Source organism: Petromyzon marinus, chromosome 24, assembly GCF_048934315.1.
Source record: "Petromyzon marinus isolate PM22_M1 ecotype Great Lakes invasive population chromosome 24, UKy_Petmar_22M1.pri1.0, whole genome shotgun sequence".
Taxonomy (NCBI): Eukaryota; Metazoa; Chordata; class Hyperoartia; order Petromyzontiformes; family Petromyzontidae; genus Petromyzon; species Petromyzon marinus.
In genome coordinates this window covers 2,773,478-2,788,822 of record NC_133690.1, presented here as the reverse complement: position 1 = coordinate 2,788,822, position 15,345 = coordinate 2,773,478, and the positions used below count along the sequence as shown (strand labels likewise).

At 44.5% G+C, this 15,345-nt stretch overlaps 1 protein-coding gene across 1 annotated transcript in view; it reads left to right on the top strand.

The window, feature by feature from the left end:
• Positions 1-15,345, top strand: part of LOC116945432 (ceruloplasmin-like) — a 68,242-nt gene that overhangs the window by 50,451 nt on the left and 2,446 nt on the right. Inside the window, exon 18 of the mRNA XM_076069272.1 lies at positions 325-464. Within this exon, the coding sequence (XP_075925387.1) occupies positions 325-464 (140 nt within the window). The remainder of the gene's footprint in view (positions 1-324; positions 465-15,345) is intronic.

Here is a 15,345-nt window from a genome sequence, read left to right as displayed (position 1 = left end):
AAAGGAATTCAATTTATGAACGCCCTCAGCAAGAACTATGTTTACGTATTCTTAGCTCTTTCGGTAAAGTCACGTTGAAGGGAAACAATAAAATATATATTAAACAATAAAAATTCTCACGACGTGACTTTACCGAAAGAGCTAAGAATATGAATTACTGCAGTCACGAAAGCTTTAAATCAAAATTTAACTATGTTTACGGTTTACCTCTGCGATTTTTGTTACGCACTTGTATGACTTACATTTTATTTCATACACAGACGAATGTGATTCCAGTAACGTGTGTGTGTGTAAATAACACGAAGTTACTTGGTATCGTTTTAGGCATCAACGGCATGACTTTCGGTAATCTGAATGGGCTCAACATGGGGCTCAAGGAGCGCGTGGACTGGTACTTGATGGGTCTGGGCGGAGAACTCGATATGCACACCATTCACTTCCACGGGCAGACATTCCGATACAAGGTTGGTTGGCGGTGGGCTTCTGTTTTTATAATACAGCACTGTGTTAATATAACTTCTCCTATCCTCACACATGTATCAATCTGAATCGGCTCAAGCCTCCAGTACATCACGTGAATGTTTTTGTGGACACTCCCAACTCTGAATCCCTCCCCTTTCCCCGCCTCCTGTGAAAACAAACTCCGCTCTGGGTTCTTCTTGCTTCTCTACCCCTCTCTTCTCCGCCCGCTCGCCACCAACCTCTCCGCTTATTCCCCTTCTCCCCGTCCTGCACGGCGCTTCTTCATAACGCTCATCTTGAGCCGTGCCATTTGTGTCTGTCTTGGGGACTTCTATCCCGCCATACATTCCCTTTGCCAGCCAGCTTGCCCTGTCTGCCCTTTTTGCACAACTTTCCTTCCAGGAACAATAACAAAAGCCATCCTCAACTCTGCCTGGCTATGTCGATCTTGCCTCCTCTAACTACCAGTTCTTTCTCTTCTGTCTTCCCTTTCCAATTCCGTTTTCTTCCTCCAATACATTACACGCTTGTCTCCCCTTAGCGTGGTGTGTGGCCACGGGCAAAACGTTTGATTCAGTTAATTTTTAAAACTGCAATCTAAAACTTTGACAAAATGGGTTACGAAGTAATAGAGGTTATGCGTGAAACTACTGTACGTACTTGTGTAGGGTAATGTAGGTTACACAACGCAATTGTGTAGGGTAATGTAGGTTACACAATGTAAGTGTGTAGGGTAATGTAGGTTACACAACGTAAGCGTGTAGGGTAATGTAGGTTACACAACGTAATTGTGTAGGGTAGTGTAGGTTACACAATGTACTTGTGTAGGGCAATCTAAGTTACACAACGTGTGTAGGGTAATGTAGGTTACACAACGTAATTGTGTAGGGTAATGTAGGTTACACAATGTAAGTGTGTAGGGTAATGTAGGTTACACAACGCTATTGTGTAGGGTAGTGTAGGTTACACAACGTGTGTAGGGTAATGTAGGTTACACAACGTGTGTGTGTAGGGTAATGCAGGTTACACAACGTAATTGTGTAGGCTAATGTAGGTTACACAACGTAATTGTGTAGGGTAATGTAGGTTACACAACGTGTGTAGGGTAATGTAGGTTACACAACGTAATTGTGTAGGGTAATGTAGGTTACACAACGTGTGTAGGGTAATGTAGGTTACACAACGTGTGTAGGGTAATGTAGGTTACACAACGTGTGTGTAGGGTAATGTAGGTTACACAACGTAATTGTGTAGGGTAATGTAGATTACACAACGTAATTGTGTAGGGTAATGTAGGTTACACAACGTGTGTAGGGTAATGTAGGTTACACAACGTGTGTGTAGGGTAATGTAGGTTACACAACGTAATTGTGTAGGGTAATGTAGGTTACACAACGTGATTGTGTAGGGTAATGTAGGTTACACAACGTAATTGTGTAGGGTATGTAGGTTACACAACGTAATTGTGTAGGGTAATGTAGGTTACACAACGTAAGTGTGTAGGGTAATGTAGGTTACGCAACGTAATTGTGTAGGGTAATGTAGGTTACACAACGTAATTGTGTAGGGTAATGTAGGTTACACAATGCAAGTGTATAGGGTAATGTAGGTTACACAATGTGTGTAGGGTAATGTAGGTTACACAACGTGTGTGTGTAGGGTAATGTAGATTACACAACGTAATAGTGTAGAGTAATGTAGGTTACACAACGTGTGTAGGGTAATGTAGGTTACACAATGTACTTGTGTAGGGTAATGTAGGTTACACAAGGTGTGTAGGGTAATGTAGGTTACACAACGTGTGTGTAGGGTAATGTAGGTTACACAACGTAATTGTGTAGGGTAATGTAGGTTACACAACGTAATTGTGTAGGGTAATGTAGGTTACACAACGTAATTGTGTAGGGTAATGTAGGTTACACAACGTAAGTGTGTAGGGTAATGTAGGTTACACAACGTAATTGTGTAGGGTAATGTAGGTTTCACAATGTAAGTGTGTAGGGTAATGTAGGTTACACAACGTGTGTAGGGTAATGTAGGTTACACAACGTACGTGTGTAGGGTAATGTAGGTTACACAACGTGTGTAGGGTAGTGTAGGTTACACAACGTAATTGTGTATGGTAATGTAGGTTACACAACGTGATTGCGTAAGGTAATGTAGGTTACACAACGTACGTGTGTAGGGTAATGTAGGTTACACAACGTGTGTAGGGTAATGTAGGTTACACAACGTAATTGTGTATGGTAATGTAGGTTACACAACGTGTGTAGGGTAATGTAGGTTACACAACGTGTGTAGGGTAATGTAGGTTACACAACGTGAGTGTGTAGGGTAATGTAGGTTACACAACGTGTGTAGGGTAATGTAGGTTACACAACGTGTGTAGGGTAATCTAGGTTACACAACGTAATTGTGTAGGGTAATCTAGGCTACACAACGTAAGTGTGTAGGGTAATGTAGGTTACACAACGTGTGTAGGGTAATCTAGGTTACACAACGTGTGTGTGTAGGGTAATGTAGGTTACACAACGTGAGTGTGTAGGGTAATGTAGGTTACACAACGTGTGTAGGGTAATGTAGGTTACACAACGTGTGTAGGGTAATGTAGGTTACACAACGTAATTGTGTAGGGTAATGTAGGCTACACAACGTAATTGTGTAGGGTAATCTAGGTTACACAACGTAAGTGTGTAGGGTAATCTAGGTTACACAACGTAAGTGTGTAGGGTAATGTAGGTTACACAACGTAAGTGTGTAGGGTAATGTAGGTTACACAACGTCATTGTGTAGGGTAATGTAGGTTACACAACGTGATTGTGTAGGGTAATGTAGGTTACACAACGTAATTGTGTAGGGTAATGTAGGTTACACAACGTGTGTGTGTAGGGTAATGTAGGTTACACAACGTGTGTAGGGTAATGTACATTACACAATGTAAGTGTGTAGGGTAATGTAGGTTACACAACGTGTGTAGGGTACTGTAGGTTACACAAAGTAAGTGTGTAGGGTAGTGTAGGTTACACAACGTGTGTAGGGTAATGTAGGTTACACAACGTGTGTGTGTAGGGTAATGTAGGTTACACAACGTAATTGTGTAGGGTAATGTAGGTTACACAACGGAATTGTGTAGGGTAATGTAGGTTACACAACGTGTGTAGGGTAATGTAGGTTACACAATGTACTTGTGTAGGGTAATGTAGGTTACACAACGTGTGTAGGGTAATGTAGGTTACACAACGTGTGTATGGTAATGTAGGTTACACAACGTGTGTAGGGTAATGTACATTACACAATGTAAGTGTGTAGGGTAATGTAGGTTACACAACGTGTGTAGGGTAATGTAGGTTACACAACGTCATTGTGTAGGGTAGTGTAGGTTACACAACGTGTGTAGGGTAATGTAGGTTACACAACGTGTGTGTGTAGGGTAATGTAGGTTACACAACGTGTGTGTGTAGGGTAATGTAGGTTACACAACGGAATTGTGTAGGGTAATGTAGGTTACACAACGTGTGTAGGGTAATGTAGGTTACACAATGTACTTGTGTAGGGTAATGTAGGTTACACAACGTGTGTAGGGTAATGTTGGTTACACAACGTGTGTATGGTAATGTAGGTTACACAACGTGTGTGTAGGGTAATGTAGGTTACACAACGTAATTGTGTAGGGTAATGTAGGTTACACAACGTAAGTGTGTAGGGTAATGTAGGTTACACAACGTCATTGTGTAGGGTAATGTAGGTTACACAACGTGATTGTGTAGGGTAATGTAGGTTACACAACGTAATTGCGTAGGGTAATGTAGGTTACACAACGTAATTGTGTAGGGTAATGTAGGTTACACAACGTAATTGTGTAGGGTAATGTAGGTTACACAATGTAAGTGTGTAGGGTAATGTAGGTTACATAACGTGTGTAGGGTAGTGTAGGTTACACAACGTAATTGTGTATGGTAATGTAGGTTACACAACGTAATTGCGTAAGGTAATGTAGGTTACACAACGTACGTGTGTAGGGTAATGTAGGTTACACAACGTGTGTAGGGTAATGTAGGTTACACAATGTAATTGTGTATGGTAATGTAGGTTACACAACGTGTGTAGGGTAATGTAGGTTACACAACGTGTGTAGGGTAATGTAGGTTACACAACGTGAGTGTGTACGGTAATGTAGGTTACACAACGTAATTGTGTATGGTAATGTAGGTTACAGAACGTGTGTAGGGTAATGTAGGTTACACAACGTGTGTAGGGTAATCTAGGTTACACAACGTAATTGTGTAGGGTAATCTAGGCTACACAACGTAAGTGTGTAGGGTAATGTAGGTTACACAACGTGTGTAGGGTAATCTAGGTTACACAACGTGTGTAGGGTAATGTAGGTTACACAACGTGAGTGTGTAGGGTAATGTAGGTTACACAACGTGTGTAGGGTAATGTAGGTTACACAACGTGTGTAGGGTAATGTAGGTTACACAACGTAATTGTGTAGGGTAATCTAGGCTACACAACGTAATTGTGTAGGGTAATCTAGGTTACACAACGTAAGTGTGTAGGGTAATCTAGGTTACACAACGTAAGTGTGTAGGGTAATGTAGGTTACACAACGTAAGTGTGTATGGTAATGTAGGTTACACAACGTGTGTGTGTAGGGTAATGTAGGTTACACAACGTGTGTAGGGTAATGTAGGTTACACAATGTAACTGTGTAGGGTAATGTAGGTTACACAACGTAAGTGTGTAGGGTAATGTAGGTTACACAACGTAATTGTGTAGGGTAGTGTAGGTTACACAACGTGTGTAGGGTAATGTAGGTTACACAACGTGTGTGTGTAGGGTAATGTAGGTTACACAACGTAATTGTGTAGGGTAATGTAGGTTACACAACGGAATTGTGTAGGGTAATGTAGGTTACACAACGTGTGTAGGGTAATGTAGGTTACACAACGTGTGTAGGGTAATGTAGGTTACACAACGTGTGTAGGGTAATCTAGGTTACACAACGTGTGTAGGGTAATGTAGGTTACACAACGTGAGTGTGTAGGGTAATGTAGGTTACACAACGTGTGTAGGGTAATGTAGGTTACACAACGTGTGTAGGGTAATGTAGGTTACACAACGTAATTGTGTAGGGTAATCTAGGCTACACAACGTAATTGTGTAGGGTAATCTAGGTTACACAACGTAAGTGTGTAGGGTAATCTAGGTTACACAACGTAAGTGTGTAGGGTAATGTAGGTTACACAACGTAAGTGTGTAGAGTAATGTAGGTTACACAACGTCATTGTGTAGGGTAATGTAGGTTACACAACGTGATTGTGTAGGGTAATGTAGGTTACACAACGTAATTGTGTAGGGTAATGTAGGTTACACAACGTGTGTGTGTAGGGTAATGTAGGTTACACAACGTGTGTAGGGTAATGTAGGTTACACAATGTAAGTGTGTAGGGTAATGTAGGTTACACAACGTGTGTAGGGTACTGTAGGTTACACAAAGTAAGTGTGTAGGGTAGTGTAGGTTACACAACGTGTGTAGGGTAATGTAGGTTACACAACGTGTGTGTGTAGGGTAATGTAGGTTACACAACGTAATTGTGTAGGGTAATGTAGGTTACACAACGGATTGTGTAGGGTAATGTAGGTTACACAACGTGTGTAGGGTAATGTAGGTTACACAATGTACTTGTGTAGGGTAATGTAGGTTACACAACGTGTGTAGGGTAATGTTGGTTACACAACGTGTGTAGGGTAATGTAGGTTACACAACGTGTGTGTAGGGTAATGTAGGTTACACAACGTAATTGTGTAGGGTAATGTAGGTTACACAACGTAAGTGTGTAGGGTAATGTAGGTTACACAACGTCATTGTGTAGGGTAATGTAGGTTACACAACGTGATTGTGTAGGGTAATGTAGGTTACACAATGTAATTGCGTAGGGTAATGTAGGTTACACAACGTAATTGTGTAGGGTAATCTAGGCTACACAACGTAAGTGTGTAGGGTAATGTAGGTTACACAACGTGTGTAGGGTAATCTAGGTTACACAACGTGTGTAGGGTAATGTAGGTTACACAACGTGAGTGTGTAGGGTAATGTAGGTTACACAACGTGTGTAGGGTAATGTAGGTTACACAACGTGTGTAGGGTAATGTAGGTTACACAACATAATTGTGTAGGGTAATCTAGGCTACACAACGTAATTGTGTAGGGTAATCTAGGTTACACAACGTAAGTGTGTAGGGTAATCTAGGTTACACAACGTAAGTGTGTAGGGTAATGTAGGTTACACAACGTAAGTGTGTAGGGTAATGTAGGTTACACAACGTCATTGTGTAGGGTAATGTAGGTTACACAACGTGATTGTGTAGGGTAATGTAGGTTACACAACGTAATTGTGTAGGGTAATGTAGGTTACACAACGTGTGTGTGTAGGGTAATGTAGGTTACACAACGTGTGTAGGGTAATGTAGGTTACACAATGTAAGTGTGTAGGGTAATGTAGGTTACACAACGTGTGTAGGGTACTGTAGGTTACACAAAGTAAGTGTGTAGGGTAGTGTAGGTTACACAACGTGTGTAGGGTAATGTAGGTTACACAACGTGTGTGTGTAGGGTAATGTAGGTTACACAACGTAATTGTGTAGGGTAATGTAGGTTACACAACGGAATTGTGTAGGGTAATGTAGGTTACACAACGTGTGTAGGGTAATGTAGGTTACACAATGTACTTGTGTAGGGTAATGTAGGTTACACAACGTGTGTAGGGTAATGTTGGTTACACAACGTGTGTAGGGTAATGTAGGTTACACAACGTGTGTGTAGGGTAATGTAGGTTACACAACGTAATTGTGTAGGGTAATGTAGGTTACACAACGTAAGTGTGTAGGGTAATTTAGGTTACACAACGTCATTGTGTAGGGTAATGTAGGTTACACAACGTGATTGTGTAGGGTAATGTAGGTTACACAACGTAATTGCGTAGGGTAATGTAGGTTACACAACGTAATTGTGTAGGGTAATGTAGGTTACACAACGTAATTGTGTAGGGTAATGTAGGTTACACAATGTAAGTGTGTAGGGTAATGTAGGTTACATAACGTGTGTAGGGTAGTGTAGGTTACACAACGTAATTGTGTATGGTAATGTAGGTTACACAACGTAATTGCGTAAGGTAATGTAGGTTACACAACGTACGTGTGTAGGGTAATGTAGGTTACACAACGTGTGTAGGGTAATGTAGGTTACACAACGTAATTGTGTATGGTAATGTAGGTTACACAACGTGTGTAGGGTAATGTAGGTTACACAACGTGTGTAGGGTAATGTAGGTTACACAACGTGTGTAGGGTAATGTAGGTTACACAACGTGAGTGTGTACGGTAATGTAGGTTACACAACGTAATTGTGTATGGTAATGTAGGTTACAGAACGTGTGTAGGGTAATGTAGGTTACACAACGTGTGTAGGGTAATCTAGGTTACACAACGTAATTGTGTAGGGTAATCTAGGCTACACAACGTAAGTGTGTAGGGTAATGTAGGTTACACAACGTGTGTAGGGTAATCTAGGTTACACAACGTGTGTAGGGTAATGTAGGTTACACAACGTGAGTGTGTAGGGTAATGTAGGTTACACAACGTGTGTAGGGTAATGTAGGTTACACAACGTGTGTAGGGTAATGTAGGTTACACAACATAATTGTGTAGGGTAATCTAGGCTACACAACGTAATTGTGTAGGGTAATCTAGGTTACACAACGTAAGTGTGTAGGGTAATCTAGGTTACACAACGTAAGTGTGTAGGGTAATGTAGGTTACACAACGTAAGTGTGTATGGTAATGTAGGTTACACAACGTGTGTGTGTAGGGTAATGTAGGTTACACAACGTGTGTAGGGTAATGTAGGTTACACAATGTAACTGTGTAGGGTAATGTAGGTTACACAACGTAAGTGTGTAGGGTAATGTAGGTTACACAACGTAATTGTGTAGGGTAGTGTAGGTTACACAACGTGTGTAGGGTAATGTAGGTTACACAACGTGTGTAGGGTAATGTAGGTTACACAATGTACTTGTGTAGGGTAATGTAGGTTACACAACGTGTGTAGGGTAATGTTGGTTACACAACGTGTGTGTAGGGTAATGTAGGTTACACAACGTAATTGTGTAGGGTAATGTAGGTTACACAACGTGATTGTGTAGGGTAATGTAGGTTACACAACGTAATTGTGTAGGGTAGTGTAGGTTACACAACGTAAGTGTGTAGGGTAATGTAGGTTACACAACGTAATTGTGTAGGGTAATGTAGGTTACACAACGTAATTGTGTAGGGTAATGTAGGTTACACAACGTGTGTAGGGTAATGTAGGTTACACAACGTAATTGTGTAGGGTAATGTAGGTTACACAACGTAATTGTGTAGGGTAATCTAGGTTACACAATGTAAGTGTGTAGGGTAATGTAGGTTACACAACGTGTGTAGGGTAATGTAGGTTACACAACGTGTGTAGGGTAATGTAGGTTACACAACGTAATTGTGTATGGTAATGTAGGTTACACAACGTAATTGCGTAAGGTAATGTAGGTTACACAACGTACGTGTGTAGGGTAATGTAGGTTACACAACGTGTGTAGGGTAATGTAGGTTTCACAACGTAATTGTGTATGGTAATGTAGGTTACACAACGTGTGTAGGGTAATGTAGGTTACACAACGTGTGTAGGGTAATGTAGGTTACACAACGTGAGTGTGTAGGGTAATGTAGGTTACACAACGTGTGTAGGGTAATGTAGGTTACACAACGTGTGTAGGGTAATCTAGGTTACACAACGTAAGTGTGTAGGGTAATCTAGGCTACACAACGTAAGTGTGTACAAACCCAGCCATATTTCTTTGGTGGGTTGAGAAAGTTGGCCTCTAGTTTACATCACACCAGTGGCCCCTTTCTTATTTTGTATGAAAAACTCAACACATTCGTCAATAACACTGCCTTTAGTATTAAAAGTATGGTTAGGTTTTACCCTTTCAGGGCATTTATACCTCGGGGTGAGCAGCTACAAAATGGGTCTTTTTGCCATTATCAAAGTATGAAAACATAAGAATAGTGCTCTGATAGTGCATTGTCATTGTACTGTTCGCCTTTTGGCGTTCTCTGGTCTGACACCGGCGAGACTTGGACCTCAAGAAGGCTGTCTCTGGTGTAGACAAATTAGTTTCAAGGACAATACATACATTATCAGAGCATGTTTTGTTTGCATGTTCACCACAAGTACGTGTGGTTAATGCCGACATCATTCCTTGCAAAAGGTTTTTATTTGGTGGTTGAACATCTTAACATCTGTTTTATTGCCAGAAAGGGTAAAACCTATTCGTATTTTTTCATACTTTCATGCTCGCCAAAAAGGTCCTATCTTATAGCTGCTCACAACACTGCCTTTACATTAACAATATAGGGACAGTTGCCCTTCATAGCATTTCAACGATTTATGCACGAAAATAGTAAATGTACGTGCTGTGAAGAAGAGCCATTGCCTGAAACGTTTTGTTAATAGTAATTGTGCGCCACAGCCAAATCTTTCGCGTAATGTTGTAAAGACGGTCAGGGCATCACGCGCTTTCAAATGCGCATCCGCGGCCATCTGGAACGCTCTTCCTTCCGATATTAGCCGCTGGAGTTACGCACTTTTAAATTTAAACCTAATTTCTTTAGAACTGCTTTTTTTGTTTTCGTTTGTTGTCCTTCCCCCGCACTTGCGATTAGCACGTTTGGCTACGTACGGTACAAAAGAAGTTCAACATACATGAATGTCATTGCTAAGTAATCATCAAAAGGCAACATCATGTTTCCACATAAGAACATTGGCCAAACCTCAAACCGTCCACGGAGAAATTATTTGCTCCTGAAGAGTTTCCAAGAGGGAAAAGCGGTACCCCAGCTCAGAGGAGGCGGTGCTTTGATGCGGTGATCCATTCCTCTGGTAAATTTTGCTTGGAGAGGCTCCTCGGGCACTTCAGATGTGAATATCTATGGTATGAATTTTGATTTGAAGCTTTCGTGACTGCAGAAATTCATATTCTTAGCTCTTTCGGTAAAGTCACATTGAAGGGAAACAATAAAATAATAAAATATATATAAAACAATACAAATTCTCACGACGATTCGACCATAACACAAACGGTGGTCATCAGGTGTGTCGGTTTTTATAAATAAATAAATGCACCGTTTAAAAATAAAGACATTTATGCAAACCGACACACCTGATGACGACCGTTTGTGTTATGGTCGAAACGTCGTGAGAATTTTATTGTTTTTTATATATTTTATTGTTTCCCTTCAACGTGACTTTACCGAAAGAGCTAAGATTATCTATGGTATGTACAAATGCCACAAACGGGCCATTTGAATCAAATTTTAAATGAGAGATCGAATGAAAGAACACGTGACTTTTCCAAAGCTGAAAATCACCCCTGCACACGTGATTTGCACTGAAACCTGTTAGTTGCTTTTCACTGCAATCGTAGTACATATGTAGTGTTGTAAGGACGAGCAGATTTCTTAGGAGGCACACTCTGTTTATTGTATTATTTCCTCATACAATCCTTAACACACACAGAGGGATATACGGTCCCCTCACCCGATACCCTAGGGAGGTACAGCCTCCGGACTTGGCGGGACTCTCACGTCTACCGCTAACCTCCTTGATACCTAAGGAGGTACAGCCTCCAGACTTGGTGGGACTCACACGTCTACCGCTAACCTCCTTGATACCTAAGGAGGTACAGCCTCCGGACTTGGCGGGACTCACACGTCTACCGCTAACCTCCTTGATACCTAAGGAGGTACAGCCTCCAGACTTGGTGGGACTCACACGTCTACCGCTAACCTCCTTGATACCTAAGGAGGTACAGCCTCCAGACTTGGTGGGACTCACACGTCTACCGCTAACCTTCTTGATACCTAAGGAGGTACAGCCTCCGGACTTGGCGGGACTCACACGTCTACCGCTAACCTAGCCTAGCGTCCTCCGGCTAGGACCTAGGGGAGGCTAATTGACCCACCGCTGGCCCGGTGGGTCCTGACCACTGGGTATGCCGAGCCTTAGCCCTTAGAAGGGCTGTGAGGCTGGTCCAGGGTCCTAGCTAGGCTCCAGCCCAGTCTTCTGTCTTCGCGTAGGGAGAGAACTTCTCGAGCTCTGTTGGGTCACCCGTCTTATACTCGTGGCCAGGTAGAACCAATGATACATTCCCACGTGGAACCGTCTGATTGGTTCATACCAAACCCTGGCTACGATCCGTTTCACCTCGACTGACCCCAACCGTTGTACCCAGAGGTAATGCTGCACCGCCCTGGTGGCAACGCAGGTTACGCAACATTGCGTAGTTAACACCTCTACACATACACTGCCTACACTGGGTGACCTGCAGTCATGACTCCACATTACGTGCACGAATCGATGATAACCACCAACACCAACACCACCACCAACACCACCACCACCACCAACACCACCACCACCAACACCACCACCAACACCACCACCACCACCAACACCACCAACACCACCACCAACACCACCACTACCACCACCACCACCAACACCACCACCACCACCAACACCACCACCAACACCAACACCACCACCAACACCACCACCAACACCACCAACACCACCACCAACACCACCACCAACACTACCACCAACACCACCACCAACACTACCACCAACACCACCAACACCACCACCAACACCACCAACACCACCACCACGCGGAGGCGTGCACGCACGCGCCCCTGCAGGTGCTTATTTCGCGCAAAGGTTAGCGCTAAAGAAAACGGGACGGTTCGATTTAGGATTCATCTTCTTGGTTCTTTTAGGTAAATTAGCCTTCTTATACTTGTGTTGTGGCCGAAACGTCGTGAGAATTTTATTGTCTTATTTTGTTTTGTTGTTTTATTCTCATTCTACTTGGTGACTTTACCGAAAAAACCAAGAAGATGAAAACGGGACAGTGGCGGTATTAATATGCGCGCTCCCCTCCGGGAGGTTAAGCCCGAATCTGCTAGCACACAAAGGCGCATGCTGAAGGGCTGTATGAATACACGTGCACGCCTCGCCGTCAATGCCATTGTCGCTGTGTCAACGCGTTGCGAGCGGCACCCTGCAGGCGCTCGTGTTTCACACACGCGCGAGCGTCAGCGGCCGAGTGTGTTTTAATACACACACACCTCACACACACCTCACACACACCTCACACACACCTCACACACACACCTCGCACACACACCTCACACACACACCTCGCACACACACCTCACACACACCTCACACACACACCTCACACACACCTCACACACACCTCACACACACCACACACACACCTCACACACACCACACACACCTCACACACACCTCACACACACCTCACACACACACCACACACACCTCACACACACCTCACACACACCTCACACACACCACACACACACTTCACACACCACACACACACCTCACACACCTCACACACCTCACACACACCTCACACACACCTCACACACCTCACACACACCACACACACCACACACCTCACACACACACCTCACACACACACCTCACACACACACCACACACACACACACCACACACACCTCACACACACCTCACACACACACACCTCACACACACACCTCACACACACACCACACACACCTCACACACCTCACACACACCTCACACACACCTCACACACCTCACACACACCTCACACACACACACCTCACACACACACACCTCACACACACACACCTCACACACACCTCACACACCTCACACACACCTCACACCTCACACACCTCACACACCTCACACACACCTCACACCTCACACCTCACACACACCTCACACACACACCACACACACCTCACACACACACACCTCACACACACACCTCACACACACACCTCACACACACCACACACACCTCACACCTCACACGCACACCTCACACACACCACACACACCTCACACCTCACACACACCTCACACACACCTCACACACACCTCACACACACACCACACACACCTCACACACACCTCACACACACACCACACACACACCTCACACACACACCTCACACACCACACACACACCTCACACACACACACCTCACACACACCTCACACACACCTCACACACACACCTCACACACACCTCACACACACACCTCACACACACCTCACACCTCACACACACCTCACACACACACCTCACACACACCTCACACCTCACACACACCTCACACACACCTCACACACACCTCACACACACACACCACACACACACACCTCACACACACCTCACACACACCTCACACACACACCACACACACCTCACACACACCTCACACACACACCACACACACACCTCACACACACACCTCACACACCACACACACACCTCACACACACACCTCACACACACCTCACACACACCTCACACACACACCTCACACACACCTCACACACACACCTCACACACACCACACACACCTCACACACCTCACACACCACCACCTCGCCAACGCTGCAGCCCTGCGCTCGCTCCCTCGTGCACACCGTCTCTCCCCGCGCAGTCACCCCACAACACCAAATCGCAGACACCACCCCGAGGTTCTACCCGCACACACGCAGAAATCACGCTGCACCGATACTCTGAACTAAAGTTTATTAATGGCGCAAATACACCCTACGTGGAGGGGGAATATTTAGCAGGAAGGGCTTAGCCTGACTCTGCCGACGAGCCCAGCCACCCAAGCGTCCCACCACGTACCTCGTAGCTGTACTCGCGGCGTCGGCACGGACGCTGCGAGCGTCGGAGGGGGAAGGACTCCCACCTTGATTCTCAAAAACTTCAAAGGCCCAGGGGAACGCCGCGCCGCACGGCCAATCATGCGTCCACCTTTCGACCTTAAACTGATGCCGCGCCCTTACCTGGAGCGTTGTTCTCCGTTACGCCTCGACCTATTTGTCTGCGCGCCCACTCTCGATCCCGCGGGATTCACCTCCGCAGGGGGGTCAGGGACACTGCGTGGGTGCGCTTCGTGCGGGTTGTGTGTTTAGTTGCGGGGGGCCGGGAGGGGATCTTGGCGTTTGCCGAGTTGCTCCCGCAGTCGTGACACCGCAAGGTGTGATGTAATTATCTCCATTGCCCGGTGTGCAGGAGGTCTCAAGTTCGAGCCCAATCCTGAAGCCTGTGTATTTGGGGTTTTCATGTTGTCCCCGTTAGTCGCGTGGATTTTTTTAATCCAGTTTTCCTCCCTCCACATTCAGCAACATGCATTGAGATTATTTAGATTGTGTTGCTGCTATAAATGTCCGAGTGATAAGCCACTTTGTGGCCAGGTCGCTTCTGAAAAATAAGTTAAATGCCTCGGTGGGCTTTGTCTGGTAGGATGGGGATGGTTAAGTTGTTGTATTTGTTTGCGTTTGGGTAATTTGTTCAACTTTCTTGTACTTTGCACTGCTATCACGTGTTGTTGTTGTGTTGTGTTGTTGTAATGTTCTTACCTGCCCCTAATGGATATCTGTGTTAAAGAGCTTTACAGCTCATCGTATTCCTCCAGTATACGGTAAATATACTTATTGTGATATACTCTCCATTATGTTTGAAAATTTACCATTTGTGCATCGCATACTCAAAAAATGAATACCCGTGTAATTAAAGTCGTCCTCGTGTGTGTGTGCAGGTGGCAGATAAGGACGACGTCTCTGACGTGCACGAAGTGTTTGTGGAGAGTGGTAGTGTAGCGATTAGCGCGCTGCACTACAGACCCGGCGACCCGAGTTCACGGTCACCACCAGTGACGATTATCTGAAACGGTCCT